This window comes from Nipponia nippon, unplaced genomic scaffold (assembly GCF_047370975.1).
Source record: "Nipponia nippon isolate SJK-2023a ecotype South Korea unplaced genomic scaffold, ASM4737097v1 scaffold_8, whole genome shotgun sequence".
Taxonomy (NCBI): domain Eukaryota; kingdom Metazoa; phylum Chordata; class Aves; order Pelecaniformes; family Threskiornithidae; genus Nipponia; species Nipponia nippon.
In genome coordinates this window covers 48,691,661-48,713,690 of record NW_028262402.1, presented here as the reverse complement: position 1 = coordinate 48,713,690, position 22,030 = coordinate 48,691,661, and the positions used below count along the sequence as shown (strand labels likewise).

General features: G+C 36.8%; 1 protein-coding gene across 6 annotated transcripts in view; it reads right to left on the bottom strand.

Moving 5' to 3' along the window:
* Positions 1 to 22,030, bottom strand: part of FCHO2 (FCH and mu domain containing endocytic adaptor 2) — a 101,673-nt gene that overhangs the window by 70,557 nt on the left and 9,086 nt on the right. For 5 of the 6 annotated variants that reach the window (XM_087742740.1, XM_087742739.1, XM_087742743.1 and 2 more), the window contains 5 exons: positions 19,585 to 19,676; positions 13,510 to 13,584; positions 12,015 to 12,156; positions 11,777 to 11,929; positions 6,955 to 7,059 (listed from right to left, as the gene is read on the bottom strand). In XM_087742740.1, coding sequence (XP_087598866.1) covers positions 6,955 to 7,059; positions 11,777 to 11,929; positions 12,015 to 12,156; positions 13,510 to 13,584; positions 19,585 to 19,676 — 567 coding nt within the window. Of the gene's footprint in view, positions 1 to 6,954; positions 7,060 to 11,776; positions 11,930 to 12,014; positions 12,157 to 13,509; positions 13,585 to 18,580; positions 18,662 to 19,584; positions 19,677 to 22,030 lie in introns of those variants that run through there. The other variant, XM_087742742.1, reaches the window with a different exon arrangement.

Here is a 22,030-nt window from a genome sequence, read left to right as displayed (position 1 = left end):
CAAGCAATTAATCATAAGGAAAATATTTGTTGAAATACTGAACGTTAAATTTTAATAATTAAATACACTAAATGGAAAAAAACTTTTTTTTTCAGATCTTGATCATGGTAATTACAATGCTTAAGGAAGGAAGGTGCAGAATTCACAGAGTTATGAAATAATGTACTTTAAAATATAATATATCCTTTTAGAACGACTATCTAATTTTTTTACTTACTCTTTAAACTTTCATCTAGCTTGATTTTTCAGAAAAAACCTACCTATTTCTACCAAAAGAAAATAAGGTTAGAGGTGTTTAAAAAAACTGTCTTTTCTCCATTACTGAAGAGTCTTGTTTTTTCACCTAAACCCAGAAATCTTATTTCTGGATCTGTTTTGCACTTCCTTCGTAGCACACTCTCCTCCTGCTCACAATATACACGTGCTTTCTCTTTGTCTAGTTAAATCTATATCCTTTGCTTCTTTAAATATGATTCATTTGTTTGATCTTTAAACTCACCAAATACAATCTTTGCAGCTTGTTCCATTTTACCCAGACTTCCAGCTGACAGCCATTTTAAAATCACTTCTAAAGTTTTCAATGACCGCTTCCTAGCCAAAGATCAGAATAAAAATGTCCTCATCCTCCCCAACAGTCAACCATAATTGTCTTGAAATTTTGTTTACTCCTGCTCTCTCCTAGTTCTCTTCCTATTTCTGTAACTGCCCTTTCAAATGTGTCCAAACTTTGAAGCACCACTTAATCCTTTCTCCACTTTGTACAGGGTTCTCTGAAGACCATTTCTCTACATTTCACACCTCCTGCTACTCTGATTCACAAAAACAACTCCATACAGACAAGTCAAATACCTCTAACTTTTAAACTCTCAAACTTTCTTTTGCCATACTTACATGCCTCTCTAGCCATCAATCAAGCAGATTAAAATTATTCTTTTTCTCCAGCAGCCTTCCTTTTTTGGTTACAGAGGATATGGTCATCCTCTGTAGCCTACTCTATGATGTTACTACTTTTACTGATTGCCTTGTTATAAAAACTATATTATTTTGCTTTCAAAACTATCTATGGTCCATCTCTATAATATCTGCTCTCAGTTACTATCAGGGTGTCAACACAAGTAAACAATATGTCCTTCCAATGTGTGCCTTTTTCCACTATCTAATTTTAACCTAAGCACAAAGTCAACTTTTGAGATTATGCCAATGATGTTTTGTTCATGTTTGGATTGAGCTCCCCATAAAACTGTGCAAAACAAAGGTACCAGTCTCCTTTAAACTCTTCTCTATAGTGCATATCAAAACAGTTGGCCATTCAGAGATTTTTTTGTCTCTTATGTCAGTGGCAATCATGCCCCTCCCCCAATTGTTTCCTTATTTCTTGTTTATTGTTTTATACTTAAGATTTAAAGTCTTTGAAGTAGAGCCATCTTGGCCTTGTACAGTACATAACACAAAGAGATTCTGATCAAAGAATAAAGCTAGGTACCATAATACAACCACATCATTCATATCACAGATATAATCATTAACCAAATTGTTTACTTTCACTTTTGAAAGATCAGTCCATTTTAAAAAGATGCACTGAAATGAAGCTGTAATGTTAATGACCCAACAAATGCAAGCCACTTCTTAGTGTTTTAAGCTACAATACAAATGAAAAATCATCATTGACAGGATCTTTAGCTGTCCAACTCAGTACACACAGTTTAAGCAAGCATTATTCCTTTTTGTAAACCTATGTTTCCCTGTAAGTTTTACAATGTCTTTAAAAAATGAATTATTACTCATTCTTGAACTTTATTTATAGGCAGACTGCTCAACAACAAAATCACCCAAACTCAACTCTACTCAGTTCTAGATAAGACAGAACACTTTTAAAGAATAATTCAGCACTTTCAGCTATTTGATTCTTTCCAATAATTGACTGTGCTACATGATTTTATAAAAAGCTTCTAGCAAGGCGGCAAATCAGACATCATGTTTTCTTAGCAACTGCATAGCAATTGCATAATACAACTATAGCTCTACTCAGAAAAATCTTTCAACATGAGGAATTTCCGTCAAATCCAATTTCTAACCAGTGAACTATATTTTCCTACTTCTTTAATCACAATAAAACCTTTCATGTTTATCACAGCAAAAACCATAACTTGCAATTTGAGATTAGGAATGTTGTATGTTTCAAAATTCAACCCCTCAAAAATTATGTATCATGAGTTACTTCACTTTGATAACTACACGTAAGATAGTAAATGACAAAAAAGGAAAAATACATAAAATTTATGCAACAAGATCGCTGTAGTTAACTAAGAAGAGGACAGCTAAGTGAGGACATTACTACATGATTACCTAGAATAACGCCACAGCAACTCAAGATGTTTGTCCTCAGAAAAATAGTATGTGAACAGTATAAAACATATTTAAGCTAAGCCAACTGATTTTGCACTGAAACAGCTGAGAACACTAACACTCCTCATTGATTTTGTTTTCAGAACTAGTATATTTCAAGTGAAATGTGCTCTAAATTAAGATAATCTAGGGTGTGCTTCACATTGAAGTGGGCTTCTACATATTCATGGCTGTTGTTATTTTTCCTATTGCATCATCTTTAAAGTAGCCTTCCTGCAACCAAACTGTAGATGCAGCTACACCATTATACTTAAAACAAATTCCACAGACAGGACATATACTGGCAGAATGGCAATTTTCATTTCCAATGTGGACAGGTGTGGAAAGTTTCCAGGTGTCCATTATCATATTAATTGAAAATTTAAATTTTAAGTAAAAGGGTTGTTGCAGTTAAGGAATTAAGGGACACGTAGATGAGAGCGGTTTGTAGTGAGAGGTAATTTTGTACCATTTTTCTGTTGGGAAAAGACCCAACCCAAACAGATCCTAACTGTCTTTCCTCCCTCCTCCCCTGCCAAAAAGAAAAAAACAAACCACCAAACCCCAAAGCAGTCCAAAAGCATTGTGAGGTTTTCCCAGCTGTAACATCTGATATAGTAAAAAGATTTTTTTTCTCTCTTTACATCTCAGCCTGGTTTAAATACATAATACCTACCTAATAACACAAATAAGAAAGCTGAACAAAGAGCACCTTCATATTCTGCCTCTAGATACAAAATCAGGTGTTACTTTTCTCACTCTTTTGTTGTAGTGGATTGTTCAATTGGATTTTTTTTTTTTTAGTACATAATGAAAAGCCCAGCTAGTTTGCTTGCTGAAAGCCCCTACATTTTCCTTCACTAATTCACTGACAATAAAATCCATTTCAAATACTCTTCATGTTTAGCTTCTGTCAGTTCTACACAAGAACTTCTTTTCATTACTCACAGCTTTCTTGCTCACTGGAGACCAGTTTACAGTACAATTCAGCAAGGCCAGCTTATTAAAGTCATATTTGTTAAATTTTTTCTTATTGTTTCAGAGAGCAATAAGTCAACTGCTATAAACACAGTCTCTTTCCTGTAAGGTAAGGGATCCATCTTAGGGCCAGTGCTCTTTAATGTCTTCATAAATGACTTGGATGCAGGACTTGAAGGTTTGTTATCAAAGTTTGCCAAGGACATAAAATTGGGAGGAGCCGTTGACACTCTCGAGGGCAGAGAGGCCCTGCAGAGGGATCTGGGCAAATGAGAGAGCTGGGCAACCACCAACCGGATGAAATTTAACAAGGGCAAGTGCCAGATTTTGCACCTGGGACAGGGCAACCCTGGGTGTACATACAGACTGGGGAACCAGAGGCTGGAGAGCAGCCCCGCGGAGAGGGATCTGGGGGTTCCGGTCGACGGCAAGTTGAACGTGAGCCAACAGTGCGCCCTGGCAGCCGGGAGGGCCAGCCGTGTCCTGGGGTGCATCAAGCACTGTATTGCCAGCCGCTCGAGGGAGGTGATTGTCCTGCTCTACTCTGCACTGGCGTGGCCTCATCTTGAGCGCTGTGTGCGGTTTTGGGCGCCACAGTACAAAAAGGATACGAAGCTACTAGAGAGTGTCCAGAGGAGAGCCATGAAGATAGTGAAGGGTTTAGAGGGGAAGCCGCATGAGGAGCGGCTGAAGTCACTTGGTCTGTTCAGCCTGGAGGAGACTGAGGGGAGACCTCATCATGGTCTACAGCTTCCTCACAAGGGGAAGAGGAGGGGCAGGCGCTGATCTCTTCTCCCTGGTGACCAGTGATAGAACCGGAGGGAACAGCAGGAAGATATGCCAGGGGAGGTTTAGCTTGGACATTAGGAAAAGGTTCTTCACCCAAAGGGTAGTCGAGCACTGGAACAGGCTCCCCAGTGAGGCAGTCACAGTGCCAAGCCTGACAATATTCAAGAAGCATTTGGACAATGCCCTCAGATATACGGTGTGAATTTTGGGGTTGTCTTATGGAGGGACAGGAGTTGGACTCGATGATCCTTGTGGGTCCCTTCCAAGTCAGGACATTCTAGGATTCTATGAATAGACAGCAGACAGCTTTTGTGACACTAAATACAGGTTTAAAGCACCCTGACTAAACTTGCTCTGCAGTGGATCAGAAGCATTCACAGGATCTATTTCAGTGCGGGTTCCATAACTTCCAGAGCAATGTAAATAACAGGGCAGGAACTTCTTGATCGAGAAGAGCCACACTTGTATATAACTAGAGACAAATAAATGGAACAGTTCAGTATTTCTTCTGGTATTATTGATTTCTTTGTAGCAAAAGGTGAGGTCTACAGCAAAAGTTAGGCTGCACTACAATTTATACAAACCATATGATTATGGAGTTACTGGAATGCTTACTGAGCAAATATGATAGTTACATTAACAGGAACACCACAAAAAAGTTACCATTTCGGGTAGCAGTATTATGTGTTCACATGTCAGTTTGATTTCACCTACTCTTATTTCTGGAAACTTTCCAGGAGGAATGTTACACTTCAGTGATTTTTTTTGTTGCTATTACATTATACTTGTTTCCAGTAATTGTTTTAAAAGACATATTAGTTAAGTTTAGAAAGGTTGCCTAGTCCCAGAATTCTCAAGTGATTGTAATCATGCGTGCCAATTCCAATCCTAATCCCAGTCAAATTGGTTAGGGATAACTGATATGCAAATATTTTAAGTTACAGTGAGAGACACACAATGGTAAGGCAACAGACGTAAACGTGTAAGTAAGGTGGACACGTATGCAAGTGAGTTCAGGCCAGTGTCACATGTTAAACCATCTTAAAGATGCAATTCTCTACCCTTGGTACCACATTGCCTGTGCCTTTGTGCCAGCACAAATGCTTGTGTGATCTCTTAATAAACCAGACTGCAGGTCTCTACTGGGTTAAAGCCAACCTTCCTTCACACATTAGTTTTAGCTGGATTAGTTCTACAAGGTAGTTCCTCGCACAAATACTTGACAAAGGAAGAAACATGGAAATAGGACAACTGCTACTTTTGACAGCAATACTAACTGAAAACAAATATTGAAAACACAGCTTCACACATCAGAGATGAGAGAGAAGTACAACAGGCCTTATGGCCTAGACCACAGTACCCATGAATCTTCTTGTTGAACTTTTATTTTTAATAAAGCCTTTTTATACCACTGAGTAACTGCAATCATTACTGTTTAACACTCCACAATAATAAAAAAAAGCATTTAGAAGTCACAGATTTTTTAAAAGGAGAGAAAAATAATGTACATAACCTAATTTAACTCAAACTGAAAAGAAAAGCGTAAGGAATACAGCTCCTTCAACCAGAACAGCGTCAGGATACTGCACAAAAAGATGCCTTCTGCAAACTCGTCAAGGAAAGGTTGTCAAGACTCCTAATCTAACAGTTGTGTTAAAGCAGAATTTTGCAGTAGCATGCCTGAGCATTTTGTTGCAAATGCCTGGACTGGGGGGTGGGAAGGAAGAGTTCTGGTATGTGATATATGTGGTATCCTTTCTCCAACAGCTGTGTTGAGTATGTATTCAGAGATGAACTAGATCAAATTCTAATGAAGTTCTCAAAGTAGGAAAGCAGTTTACAGTTTAGGACAGGGCAGCTTTTTACATGTCAGCCTACAAAATCCCCATGTTGTGAAATCTTTATTTCCAAAGAATTAAGGAAAACCCTAACACTTTCCCACTTATATGTTACAAATACAAGTATGACTGAACCTCCCTAATAATTCAATTTATGTCTAAAAATTAATCTTTGAAACTAATGAAAAGAGCAAAAGACTTTTCAACCAAAAGGAAAATTCCTACCTTGTAAAAGCTTTACTAAACCAAGAAACATATATAAATAAATACGCCAACCAGTCCTCAACTAACTATTACTACTAAAAGCAGAAATGATGAAGTTTGCTTTTTGAAATCTGGGGCAGCAGAAAAAGTCTGCTATTCAAAAATCTGTTGATTTGAAAAAGAAACTTTAAAACATAACAAGAAGCAACATATGCAGTCATACAGAGAACTTGATATCCTCTGGAAAACAGATTTAAAGTCTTTGAAAAAAAACAGAAACTTGAACAGATGTAAGGGCTTTTCACAACCTCAGGTGAACTTTGGGAAGACACTTTAACAAGCTGTAACTAAAGCATTGAACCCAGAATGATAACAAAAAAACCATGATAGACCTCAGTATTAAAACTCCTATGAATGAGTTCCGGGTGTCCAGCAGTTCACAGAGCTTCCCACATGATCACAATGCATCTACAATACTTCCAGAAGTTCATTTTGTTTTCTTCCGACAAAATTCTTCAAAAAGTCTTTCTAAAGTACTAGTGTTCAACTGAGTAACTCAAGGACAGTGCCATCCCGACATACATGGTCAGTGTTTGCCCTTCAAACATATTACTTCTGACATTATTCTTCATATCAATTTCCAAATGAGATAATTCTATCTTGAACCAATTTTTCAAAAGCTTTGATTTCAGATGTCTTCAGAGATGAAATGGCACATATTAATCTATTTTAAAGGTAACTCATTTAATATAATACTTACCTGTGCAGTTTCTGTCATTTTCTGTTCAAAATCAGTTTTAAATGCAGCATATTTCTCCACATACAGTTTATAGGTATCTGTAGCTTTTTTTGATTTAACTGCTGCCTGTAGATCAGTACAAAAAAGTGTCAAATGTCATGCATACAATCTGATACAAGGTTTTTAAAGCCACGATTAAAAGAAAGCCTAGGATGATCTATAAAAAATACTCAGGAGCACATCAAAACAGTGGTCGTAACAAAATTGCACCACCAAGTAACTCAGATTCAAGCCATGAGAGATTTCTATTTAAAGCTATACATAAACCATATAAAAAGGTAGCAAAGCAACTACCTCATTTAAATCCCTTCCAGCAATGACTAATTTATAATATACTTATTTTGAAATCAAATTTGAATTGCTGAACTAATTAGCGCTTGTCAAATATTTAGATCTGCAACAGAAAACCAGGAAGAAAGCAGGGTTGGAATACAGAGCAGCTACTTGTGCAATTCTGAAAGAGTCAATGGTAAAAAAACCCAAGAAGGTGCAGTTCTCTGTTAGAAATGAAGAAATTCAAAAGTACAGGCATTACATCAATGGAAATTTTAAGATTAAGATTGAAAGTGAAGTTAATGCAGAACATACTGATGGCCAGATTTATGCAGCTCAGTGTTGTTTATAATAGTCCTTTCTGACTTTATAATTGATTGGGTTTTTTTTTTTCATTATTTGATATAAACCATTATAAATCATTATAACCATTATTTGTTATAAACCATTATAAAGCATTATAACATTAAACCAATATAAATCATTATAACCCAAAACCATCTTTCTGGGAGTTTAGTATTCTTAAAAGACAAAACAAAATACAGGAGAATCCCAATACTACATGGAGAACAAAACTGAATGAAGTGATTGTTTGTGGTAGAGAAAAGGTTATTTTCAAAGTTTACAGCATGACACATGAGACAGTTTTTCAAACCTTTGATATTCTTGCTATTTCCAAGTTAAAACCCAATGAAAATAAAAATTGTCTTGAACACCAGCTTTTTTTCTAGCTTCTTTGTTCAACATGCCTACTTTATCTCATTGAAATTTTCCATCAGTTGTAACTCAAAAGTATTCCTGAATTGTTAATGACATCAGTAAAGACAGCTGTGTACTTACTACTTGTTCTACTTATGAATAGCTCTCCTCCCCTCCTTCAAATTAATTTCATCTGTCCCACAGTAAAAACAGACACTATTTCTCACTTGCAATGACTTGTAAAGCTGACCACTATCTATAACCTTCAAATGAATTAATACGAAGATGCCCTCTGGAAAGAGAGAGTTATACTCTGCAATTTCCAAGAGACGAATAACTGAAAATCATGAGTAACAGTATAGCATTAGCACTTGTTCACCTGGGGAAACATGAACCAGGACTTCAGAGGAAGAGTAATGAAAGCTACAGTTCCATTTTCCCTGTTACAAAGAAAGCCTAAGCAAATCTTAGCCGCATAGCAGAGCCTGAAAATACTTCACTGTATGAAGAATATAGATCCTTAAAAGGAGAGCATGACAGGTTGTATCAAACCCATCAGTTAATTGTCCCGAATTTTACTTCATGATTCTCACTCTTGCACATTCACACGGGGGAATCACCAAGAAGAAAACAGTCCTATCTTGTTTCCCAAATGCCATTTACTACACTGAAAGTACAAGGTGCTCTGTGAACACTTGGTTTTAAAAATAATTAAGACTGCTTTGCAGTTAGATGATTCCAAACTTAAGTATTGAAAAAGAAGGAAATGAAAAGTTAAAAGACTTAAAAAATAAGTTTTTTCATAAAGCATTACGTAATTGAACCCCATATGCATGGGATTTTGACAAAACCAAAACATCCTCTGTCTCTTGTAATCATGTTTAATGATGAGCAGAATCTGAGTGTTATGTGCTGAAGAGCATCTACAAAAACCAACTACTCAGCAGAACAGACAAAATGACAAAACACGTGAACATTGTATGATTAACTAGTAAACTCTTCTGAAAACAGGATGTGTCTATTCTCAGGTGCAGCCATTGCTAGAAGTCTATCTAGTAGATTTACAGTAAGTGAAATAAGAAGGATCAGTCAAGAATTTTTTGTCAAGTCACTATAAATAGAGAAGTTCACATGCCAGAGAACAACAGGAAATTATTACACAAGTTAACACTTTCAGCTGCAATGAAAATTACAAGGTCTCAGACACCTCCTCAAATTCTTCAATAAAGTATTTCTCCAAATATTTAGCTTTGTGATAAGCTTTTAGCATATTGGTGCAGATCCCCTGCTTTTTGATAAAGTAGTTATTCTGTGATTTTGATAGAAAATATTTTTCATATTGTGCTAAAAGTAATAAACCTATTCTCTGCCAAAGGAAAAATAAACGAATACTATCTTTGTCACCATGTTTCTGAAATTACAACTGTAAATTTGAATAAAGACATGACTAAAGAGATGTGACTGTCACGGTTACCTTCTCCCACTGGAAACATGTTTTAAGTACTTGCTGAGCATTCAACTATGGCCTAATTGTTCAAACAGAAGTATATAGGGAAGATGCATAAAACAGTAAAAAATGGCCTTCATCATAGTGCTTCCTCTTTCTCCCTTCTCATGCAGACGTCAGTCAGACTGAACATTTTTTTGTTTCCAACTGAACAAGGACCATGTTACATCTTAAAAACAAGCCTTCCATCAAGTCCATTTTCCTACTGAAAAGTTTCAATCTATTTACAAGAACTCAGAAAGGCAGGAAAATGTCTGTCAACCCACGTATTTCTGATTCATATCTAGAATCCAACACTGACTGTCGCTTGAGACACAAGTTAGGAAAAAAAGCTAGATTTATAGCAGAGAGAAAACAATCAGAACATGGTCACCAGGATCACGTTTGTCATCAGTGAAAAGACAATAACCAACTCTATCTGCTCCATCAAGATAGCAGTACAAAAGGCACTAAGACCATTCTAACAAGAACAGAGTCCTACACAGATGAGGTAATTGAAATGGAAATAGGCAGAAGTATCAAGATTTAAAAAGAGAAGACATAGTTAGACAGGGAAACATGACCTCTTTCCTCTACTACTTAGTTTCCTGAAAACAGGAAAAAGTTACAGCGATGCCAGCAGGTCAAGGGAGGTGATCCTTCCCCTCTACTCAGCACTGGTGAGGCCACAGCTGCAGTACTGTGTCCAGTTCTGAGTTGTCCGTTGCAAGAGAGACATGGACATACTGGGGAGAGTCCAGTAAAGGACCACAAAGATGATGAAGGGTCTGGAGCATCTCTCCCATGAGGAAAGGCTAAGAGAGCTGGGACTGTTCAACCTGGAGAAGAGAAGGCTCAGGGGGAATCTTATCAATATATATAAATACCTGAAGGGAGGATACATAGAAGACAGAGCCAGGCTCTTTCCAGTGGTGCCCAGTGACAGGACCAGAGGCAATGGGCACAAACTGAAACACAGGAGGTTGCCCTCTGAACATCAGGAAACACTTTTTTTCCTGTGACGGTGATTGAGCAATGGAACAGGTTGCCCAGAGGAGCGGTGGTCTCCATCCTTGGAGATCTTCAAAAGCCACCTGGACATGGGCCTGGGTAGCTGGCTCCAGGTGGCCCTGCTTGAGCAGCAGGGTGGGACAGGATGACCTTCAGAGGTGTCTTCCAACCTCAGCCATTTTGTAATTCTGGGAAAGGATCAAACTCCCCCAAGACCCAAGGACAGTACTAAAGACAACATCAAGATACTCATCCCTTGGGTTTTTGGTCCATGAAATTGGAACCTTTTAAATTAGCGCTGAGAGTAATGTTAATTTGTTTTTCTTCTCAATGCAACAGACTTCAAATACTTGTGTAATTAGCTACTTTGTCTCACTGACGGGACAACACAAAACCTCCTACTCCTTAATTCAATAACAAGAGCATTGAGTGTTTGCATTTTTACCTAAGGAAATTTATCCAAAAACATAATAGATGCTTGTTATGGTTCAAACCCAGTCGGCAACTAAGCACCACACCGCCACTTGCTCACCCTCCCCACACTCCGGTGGGACAGGGGAGAGATTCAGAAAAAACGTAAAACCCGTGGGTTGACATAAAGACAGTTTAATAGGACAGCAGAGCAAGGGGGGGCGTGGCAGGGAAATGATAAAAGAAGATACAAAACAAGCATGCACGATGTAATTGCTCATCACCCACTGACCGATGCCCAGCCCGTTCCCAAGCAGTGGTCACTGCCCCCCTGCCAGCTCCCCCAGTTTATATACTGAGCATGACGCCATGTGGTATGGAGTAGCCCTTTGGCCAGTCTGGGTCAGCTGTCCTGGCTGTGCCCCCTCCCAGCTTCTTCTGCATTGGGCAGAGCATGGGAACCTGAAAAGTCCTTGCCTAATGTAAGCACTGCTTACCAACAACTAAAACATCAGTATGTTATCAACATTATTCTCACACTAAATCCAAAACACATCACTATACCAGCTACTAGGAAGAAAAATTAACTCTATCCCAGCCAAAACCAAGAAAATGCTGAAACAATTTTACACAATTTCTGTAAAAACCACTAAACAAAATTAACATATGATGCAGGTATTTACAAAATAAAGAATTAGAACTGCAGTGAAGTTAGAGTAGACAAGGAAATAGGTGTAACAAAAACATAACTAGGTATTCAAAATATCATGCACACTATGAAATAGCCACAACTACTACTTTAAACTACTTTTAGCCCTTTCTGAGCATTTCACTTACTAATACAAGGTGAACGTACTACTGATTGACAACACAATGAATTAAAGTAAGATGTTACAGAACTACCTTATCAACTTCTCTCTGTGTTGCTCCTTCCTTTTTCAAACGTTCCTGTTCAACACACTTTGCGTTGTAGTTTTCCTTTGATTTCTGTAAGGCCTGAGTGATACTTTGAATATTTTGCACTGCTTCCAATGTTCCTGAAACGTCATCTTTAGTCTGCCAAATATCACATAGTTGTCAAAAACCAAACCATTTTAATGTTAACAAGTCATTGGACATGCATAAGAAAAAAATTAATAACCTTTTTATAAGCTTTGATTTGTTCATCTCCATACTTGTGGACTTCTTTTATTAGCTCTTGTAATCTCCGCACAAGATCCAAGTGACAGCTTGCTAGTTTTTCTGTTGAGGTTTTGAAAACATCCCAAACTGGTGCAAATGTCCTAGATTGAGGAAAATAATATGTAATGTTCATCTGGATTTTTTCCTTTTAATTGGCTATGATTTTTTTTTAATAGTGCTAAATTATAATTGATAAGTTTACAGAAGTTCAGTTCTGTTCCTAGAACTGAAACAAACGAAACCTCCAACAACTGCTATAAATTCTTATTAAATATGTTTCAAATGTACTTGGAATCCTATCTACTAATTTTTCCATATTTTATGTTTTACCTGTATTGACTCTAGTGAGTAAAACACAGCAAAGTTCACTTAATCTTCTCTGTCATCAGCACACAACAATGACAAGTGATATTCCTAAACATGATGCAAGAGCAGCTCAAGATAATTTAACATGCAGAAGTATTTTTACATGTATACTTGAATAGTGCAAACAAATCAGAAATTACTTGGTTAGTTAAGTTTCTAGTTGTCTTACATTATTACAGCCACAAGATGCAGGAAAAAATATTGGTAAAGGTGGTCTGCCACTAAGAGGGATTTATTGATTAACAGACATTAACCGTATGGCAAAGGAAGGTGGTGGACAGGTCATTCCTCAGATTCAGATTTATATACTGAATGGACTTCTCCAGCTATTCTAAAGACACACTCCTACCTCAGTTTCCTGGTCAATGCTGCTGAAAAATCAATACTATCCATAGCCTTTAAAGCACTGATGTTCAAACTAACATGCAGATACAGAGCTTTTGAAGAGCAGCAACAACTGGTATCAAATTATCCACTGACGAAAGCTCCCCACATTTCTAGCTCTTATTACCACAAATAAAAAAAACACTAGCTTCATCTCAAAGTCTGTGCTGTTGGCATAATCTTTCTAATGAAAAAATATCCATTAATCATTCCAATTTTTAAAAAAACATACCCGTGTATAAAATTTTAATTAAACTATGGAATAAATCTATTGAAAAGTCTCATTCTTAACATCTCTGAGGACAGAGATAACACTCCAGAAAGCAGAAATAATAGAAAGAAATAAATTTACTGGACATTTGCGGATCATGCATTCTGTCTTCAGAATAATTACCATAGGCTTGGGAGCACAGAGTAGAAAGTCACATTATTATGTCTGAAAAGAACTCAACCTTAAACACAGAGGAATAGACAGTTCTTCTGTGTTTGGGTTTTGTTTTTTTAAACTGTGAATAAAGAACTGTACTGTCTTCTGTTTTTGTCATAGCTGCATGATATTTTGCATGGTTGCTGAAGAACTAACAAATCATTTTTAAAGGTGGCAAAGTTATGCTACCTTCAACATCATCAATAAAATATTCAGAATGAAACTTGATTCTTAACATCTATGCAGTTAATTACTTCTCTTATGTACACTTACTTACCCAAGTTGTGTGTAATTGCTCGCTGATTTGGCTAGTTTTGTCATTGATCTTGAATATGCCTCCTCTATTGTAGCCCTGTCAAAGAAAGCCATCAAAAGCATAATCAAAATCTTGAAGATATTTGAAGACAGATCAATATGCACTCTAAAGGTGCGAAACAGAGGACTTTTTACATTAGCTGAAAATGACTCAATTTTAATGACTCCTCAAAAATGATACAAAAAAATCACAGAAGTATATTTAAAAAAAAAAAAATTCTAAGAACCCTGTGACAGAATGTTGCAGGGAACAGAAACAAGTAAAATCTAGGGACTCGAGACTTAAAAAAGACAATTCCTTCCTTCCTATACTCTCTGCTGTTCCCCTCTGCCTTTCACATTCTTTAGTAACAGTCAGAACAAAGTGATATAACAATTACCAACCTAGCACTGCCTAAACATGAGAGATTTAGAGAGTGACAAAATCAAATATATTTGTAATGAAAACATTAAAATAAACTGAATGCTTATAGAGTAATCACATTAAACAAAATGGGGTCTTGTCTAGTCTTTTTGTAGGGGGGTTTTGGTGGGTTTGTTTGTTTCTCTTAAGTTTTTCCAAACTCAGATATCACTATGCAAAAAAGTAAAATAACATGCAATGAAAAGTATTGTGTTCTACTGTTTATATCCATTTTTAAAGAAGGTTGTCTCAATACATTCTGATTTATTTTGGATAATCTCTTCCCCACATAAAGTTTCATTATATTTTCCTGCACTCAATTATACTTGTCTTTTGGAGATTCAAAACCCGAAGGTCTGCATAGATTTCCTCCTTAAGAGCCCCTGCGGGGGCAATTGCCATGAAATAGCAGGTCACACACAGCATATCACAGCAGTGACTCCCTGCAAGTCCTTCCCCCATCAGTCTTCCTCACCCTCCTATTACTGAGGTAAAGATACACACTATTTTAATTTTCCACCCTAAATCGATATTCAGTATGCAGTGTCAACTTAGGTTTAGAAGCATTGTGGATTTGACTAAATACTGTAATTGCCTTTTCTTGAAAATGCAAAAGCTTGAAGCAATTTCTTTCCTGCTGTGCAATACCTTTACTCAGTGGCAAAAGAGAGAAAAAAAGAGAGAAGAATTCACCCCTCTCTCAAGTTATGCTATGACTATAACCACTTACTGCTGAGGCAGAGGTTTTTATTTCTCCTACACAGCAACACTTTACAAGAAAAAAGAATTTTCTTATGAAAATAGGAAACAAAGTAGCAGTAGACACCTGAAACAGCGGCGCATGTATTTAAAACTACTGAACTTCCAAAATAACTACCCAGTCAGTTGGACAAACAATTTGGGGAAGGGGATTAAACTGTAAAATGCAGTAACTCAATTACATTTTAAATCTCACCTACAAACAACTGTGAAGTTATTCACCATAAAAAAAGTCAAATAACTTTATCCTCCTTCCACATATGTAAGTATTTTTGATGATATGAAAAAGTTTAAGTTTCCAAGGTTTGGAATTCTTGCTCGCTGCACAGCAACAAGCACATATGCACAGACACCCAGAAGAGACACTGATGTTTTGTTAGTTACCATGATGAACTATATATTTTGATTAATTATCAATAGCTTCTATCACAGTTTTCTAGATTTGATAGCTCAGTGCCTGGTTTGGTTTTCTCCCCCCCCCCCCCCCTTCCTTTTTTTTTAAAAACACAAGATTTCTGACCAAAGTCCACACCTCTTTTCTTTTGAACAATTAACAGCATACTTACCTTAGCAATCTCTACAAAACTGGAGTTCCGCAACTTACCACACATTATCCACATATAACAGTTACAAATGGTAACAACCAAAAGGTGGTGTTACTGACCACTTGGGCACATATATCTACATTTGTCCTATCAACTGACTTCCCAGAGCAGTCTGATGTACTGGTAGCACACTATGAATGCCTCAGTAAATTAATTTTCACCCATTTGAAAATCTGTCTTTGCTTGGGATCTGTTAAACCTTTAAAAGTTAAATGGGAATATATGCATTGCCAGTTTCTTTTGATCAAGGAGATTCTTTTTATGACACTTACAGGCAAGTGGTGCAGAAAAACATTTGAAAGACTTCTGGAGAAAAGCCAACACAACACCAATTCAGTTCCTAGCTGAACACAGTGTTTTCTCACATGTAAACAGTTTAGGTGTTAAATACGCACAAACATAAGAGAGTTCACCTACAAAATCTTCCCAGTATTTAAAGAAAAAAAACATGTGGGGGCAGCCCAACTTTCTTGTATTTTCACTTCTTTCAAAACAAAATTTCTACATGCTTTATCAAGAACAGAACAAAGACATCTATCTTTCAGCAGATGGACAGACAGATAACCTGCCTCACCTAAGATTTAAAAACATTGAGCAGATCGCCTGCCACAAAATTCACTCTTTCAGATGACATATTTCTGGACTACAGATCCAACTGCCTCTCAGTTCTTTTAGTACTTGACCATTAACAAATACTCAAAAACAAAAAGGAAAAAGTGAAAGAACACTGTTGAAAATTGAATTGGTATTGATTAACTGAACACAGCCAAGGAAGAAACCTGTTCCTTCTAGGGATATTCAGTTGGAACAGCAGACACAGTACAGAAATACTACATCATTACAAATGAACACATTTCAAACATTTTTGTTTTTTTCAGAGGAAACAACTTTGCAGTTTCAGAAGGTTCTTAGAGAAGTTTTGAAAGAAAAATCTTAAAAAAAAAAAATCTTTAAGCTGATTAAAATAAAAAAAAACCTAAACATTTTCCCATATGCTATACAATTTTCCTTTTTTTATTACTGTTTCCAAGGCTGGAGAAAAGGGAACAACAGACTCTTCCCCAATTAGGCTGCACACAACCAATACATTATTCTGGACAGTGCAAGTAACAGAAACTGGCTTCATACAGACATGTGTCCTTCGTGCCCTAAGCAGTCTGTACATCCAATTACACTCAAGCATTTTTCCTCTCTCTTTTAGATCACTCCATAAAAAAGGCAAATTTGCTGGCTAGCCTGGAGACTCCAGCAATCCTGACTCACCAGGTGACTACTGTCAAACTGCACATACAAAGGTTAAGTCCTCTAACTTGTTAAAATTATTACCACCAACTCAGATCTGTCTCCTCCACCTATCCAGCAGTTTTCAGTTTTCACTCTCCTATGTCTCCACTTCTGAGAAAAATGGCTGGTATGCTCAAAAGGAATGGAAGGAGAGATGCAAGGAAAGTTCAAATATATATAAGTTTAATTTTCATAGGGAACAGTTCAGAAAATCAGGTACATAAAAGTCAGGGCATAAAACTGCTAGACCTAGGAGGCTCCTAATAAATGTTCTTCACCCACTTACATATTTTTAACAGAAAACAGTACCGCAAAACAATATTCAGACTATACTCTGTGGAGGAAGCAGAGAAACAGATAATGGTCTACAACATCTCTTAATTTTTTTGCAGTAAACAAAGATGCAAAATAGAACATGGTCAAGATAACTGGACTGTTGTAAAATACTGTTGAAGTACTGCCTAATCCAATTTCTTTTGAGGTCAAGAATTTGACCCATGTGAATAAATGTGTTCTACTGAACCATATGTATCTCGGGGGAAATCAACTGACATCCCACAGTAACTTCACAACGGTAGTGAGGGGCTTCACTGCCCAGATACGGACACTTGTAAACATCTTTACTAAAGTGAGGACATGAAATATTTAAGGTCCATCTATTTCTTTGAAACTACAAACTATATGCCACAAACTACTCCTAGCTTATACTGAGATTGACCAGTGATGCACGCCTCACTTGAAAAGAAGTACCTATCCAGCATTCAACTGATTTTTTTACTGGCAGCCTGGCATACTGAGATGAATCAATAAAGCACAGCTGAAGAAAACACAATGGAACAGATAAGATACCAGGTTTAATATCCTGATGGGAGAAGGTCACTGGAAAGGACTGAACTTACTACTGCTGGTCTGCATCACTGACAGATGTTTTCCAATCCCAGGGCAAGTTGCTCTTAAGGAACTATACTGAAGCCTTGTCAAATAAATTAAAATGTAGCACTAAGATTCTAGTGAATCTTGGTCTGTTAATGAGAACTGAAATTTTCCACGTTTTACCAAAAATGCATAAGATGGTTGCCTCTCTCTTTGACACATCCTGATTCATGCATAAGAACAGAAAATATATTTCTTGATCTCTCATTGAGGATAAAGTGACCATGTGGATCCTCTCATTTATTCCCACATGGTCGTTAACCTTTGGTCTTAGATGTTATTTAAACTTGTTTAAAGGGGAAAAATATAATTGTCTCCTTTTTGACTTCAGCTGAAACATTTTTAATATGTGGAGAAAGGTCCAAATATTTTATTTATTGATTGCAAAGGCACATCTAATTTAAAATTTAATTTGAAGGAGCTGATTGAAGAAAAACCCAAGAATGCCACATTTTGTGTAGAAAGAATTGTCAAGTTTTATTTGTGTCACTATAATAAAGCAAAGAATCCAACCCAGATATAGCATCAAGTTGTTTTTATCCATTTGCATAAGACCTTTCACCCTAGGACCAGTATGAATAAAATGGAGCATGCCCAAAGAATACAACATAAAGGAGATAAGAAGCAGAGTGAGTGAGAGAGATCATTAGGGAGGTAAATCAAAATGTAACAGATGTAAAACTAATAAAATTAAATGCATCTAGGTGATGTACAGCTTAGGTCTATGACTTACTGCTGTAAAAACTGACTGATTCCAAGAATTAAAGCAGGTGTCAAAGGAAAGATCCAGGCACTCACAAAGATAACACAAGGCAAACATTTATAACAGTCAATATTAAAAGTGCAAGCTTGTGAAACCCTAAGCATTTTATACTAAACATGAACAGTGTGATATCCCTCTGCTCAGTCCAAACCAAGATTTCACTGGAACACTGTCTGGCTTCATAATGTACTCTCTGGAATCAGGGATTCTTGAAATGCAAGGCTCCTTGGTTTGTGTAGTCCTTCCAACAGGAGAGTGCCCATCACACATAGACTCTGCAACTTACCCATTTCTACTTAGTGGAAAGATTTCTGCCATTCTCTCCAATTCACTTCAAAACTATGCAAACATCAGTGCAACTGAGTACCTGCCGGATTTGTGGTGGTTACATTATGTGGAAATTAAAAAAAAAAAAAAAAAAAAAAAAATCTTTGTTGAGATCTCTTTGAGGCCAAAACTGAAATTTTGATGAAAAATTCCAGAAAACAAAGGCTGTTTGTTTGGACAGCTTTTACTGCAAGAAACCTTCACTGAAACAGGTCCTCAATCAGTCTCTTGCAAGTTTTTTCCATGCATCATCTGGTGTCAGTAACTGAATTAAGACAAAATTCTGAAGCAGACATATAATTAATTTTGTCCAGAATGGAAATTCTTATGTTCAATGTAGCAGCAACAGTCTTCTTTCACAAAGAAGAACTAAAAACAGCACTAGGTCATCTGTTCTGGAAGTTGTCACATCTGCAGATTTCAGTTCTATCCCTTCCATCCCACAGAGAAGAACCTGTGTTATTTTCTACATATTACTTTCTTGTCCCTACATATCACTCTTCTCTTTAACAAGCCTGATTTCTCAACATCTTAGTCTGAAAGTATATTTTTTTTAATATCATTAGCAGTTGCTAATACCCTAATTGTATACTTATGGTCAAAAACTTTGTAAGACTGGTAATTTCTGCTACTTTAAATTATTGCTTTCCTTCCAAACATAATGAAAAATTGGGATTAATTTAAATAAACTGCTGTGCACCTAATATGACACTTTTAGCTTTTTACTCTTGCTTTTTAATTCAAACCTGAAACATTAGAAGCTTGTTATTAATTGATGCATAAGAGTCACTATTCAGTTCTAAGTAAATGGAATAAACCTAGATATTCTTGTAGGATATAAGAGATGTTTTAAAATGCTTGTTCATTTTTACATGTTTATGTTAATGTTAAACATAATAATAAACTTACACTGCTTGTGGTTTTAATTTATTAAAGAGCCAAGATTACCAAGGATGAACTTACCTTTCCCTTATAAAGTCTGCTAAGTCTTTTGTTGAAAAATGTCCGTGTTTCATGTTGTGATAGAGGACATCAAAGCCATTGTTCCTTTCCCCCTAAAGATTAATAAAAGGAAAGTAGAACTATGAAACACAACACGCTAAAGCAATTGCAGAACAAAGCACAGAACCTATGCATTTTAGTAACTGATGAAATTCCATGAAGCGAATGATTTCTAGTGCTTCAGCTTTTTACCAATTGCTGTTAGCTCCCTTCATGTCAGCAGCTACTACCACCCTTTGAATGACAACTTTTCCATTACATATTTCTAGGCTATATTCAAAGCCATTTCTTTTCTAGATTTCTACAGGTCTTGTATTCTTTCACTTCCCATCTTATTAAACACGTACTTAATATTGTACTCTGTCTTCATTCTCTCATATCTTTCATTATTTTCCATGAACTAAAATTCACACTTTGGGATCACTGGATATCCTGCCTCGCCAGTTCTTCACACTTCATGTATCCTCCTCTGTTTTTTGTAAAATTGGTAAAAAAAAACAAAAAACAAAAACCAAAACCAAAATAAACAAACCAAAAAACCTAATCTCTTCCTTCTCACAGGTAACTCCCCTTTGTCTATTCTTAAGTTTAGTTTTAAAACTTAAAACGTTTTCCAATGAGTAAGGTGTACCTCACCATTAAAACTGAGACAGAGCCCTAAACACTCATTAATAAACTCAGCCAGCTTATCACCTCTGGCACTGTGATGAACTTCCCCTGGGCAGGAGAAAGCAACAATAGAAATGAAAGGAAGGCAAGGCAAGGCACAGCATAACAGCACTGCTACTACAAAAGTTTTCCTGTCAAACTATCCATTCCCCTCCTCCCTTCCAAAAGCTTCAGATCCTAACATTGCTTCTATAAAAGACACACAAGCACGTCCTCAGGAAAACTGCATGCATGTTCAGAGTGGAAGGGAAAGAAGGATGGGAGGCAGTATCCTGGACTTTTCACAATGGCACGTCTACATCTCCAGCAGGAGGAGCCTGAGGATTTAGTCATACACCCCTCCAAACATTTCCGTCCTTTTTGCCCTGGAAAAATTTGTTTGCACAGCTATAAGGTGCACCTGATAGGGGAAATTATACAGCTGAAAAATAAAGCTGGCAAACAAAAATAAAGATCAGTGATCCAGATCACTATGAGGACACAAACAGCTGCACTGCTCAGCAGAAGAGGTGGGAGCAAGGAGAAGGTGGCAGGCAAGGACCTGGCAGCTTAAGTAAGTGGAAGTAGCCACGGGTGGATGGGAGAGCTTTGCAGCAGCCGTGGTAGTAGGCCCACTACTGTGAAGTGTTAACTGCACCAGATAATACATCAGTCATCAACAATACAGCAAGTTGCCTTAAAGGACACCACACATAGACACATAAATTTACAAATAACAGACAACTGAAGGCAATTTGATTCAGATTACTAGCCAGAATCAGCTGCTTTACTTCTTCCAAGCATTGGGGAAAACAAAACCAAACCAGCAAAAAGAAAAAACATAGTTCCTAAAGTTGCACTAAGTTGTAACCCAACGAAGTTAATCAAAATGCAGATCAGTTTAGTGTAAGTGCAATTACAGAAGGTCTGTACAAGCAGAACTAAATTAAACACATGAAAATAAAGCAAACTCTAAAAGAATGATCTACAGAGCAAGGCTTTTATAAGTTTGAAAAATAAAAGAAAGATAAGAACACCACTTAGGAGGAAATGTAGTTTATTTTTTTAAATGTTGTCTTTCTCTTTCAAGTACTAATCTAAACAGTTTTACTCCCCTTTCACTCCAACCTAACCATTTTTCCTTGTAGTCTGAAGGCCACAATAATTTTGACTACTGGTGCACTAATAGGTAGCTTATTAACTTTCTGGATTTACTCAATATAAATCCTGGATGTCACCACAATTCATAAACACCAGAATAACTCTATAATTAAGACCCCACCAATATTTTCAATTAGAATACAAAATAAAATTCTTATTTAACTATTCCAAAGTTGTTACTGTACCCAAATTTGAAATAAGCGTTAGGCATTTCTTTCAGAAAAACTAATAAAATTCTCATTTATGAAATGTTCCTTCCCTTCGCCTTAACATGTTTCTTCTAGCTAAACCAACACATTGATCAAAATGTGCTGAACACAGACTGCTTCTGAACTTTTAAAAGCAACTTTTCATAATGGGAGCTTTAATGGGGACTTTTCTACACTGGAGCTCCGTAAGTTTCCTGCCACTTTAGAAATACAGGAAGGGTAGCATAGCCATGACCCAGCCTCTGGCTGCAGCCTTCCTGATGGCTGATAATCTACCAGAAATGTAACTTTGCAAACCTTTAGAAAATTAAATGAGCCAGAGCAACCAATTCCCATCATCATCTTGTTCCTTAACTGTAACTTAACTGGAAGGTTACTGCAAAGTAACT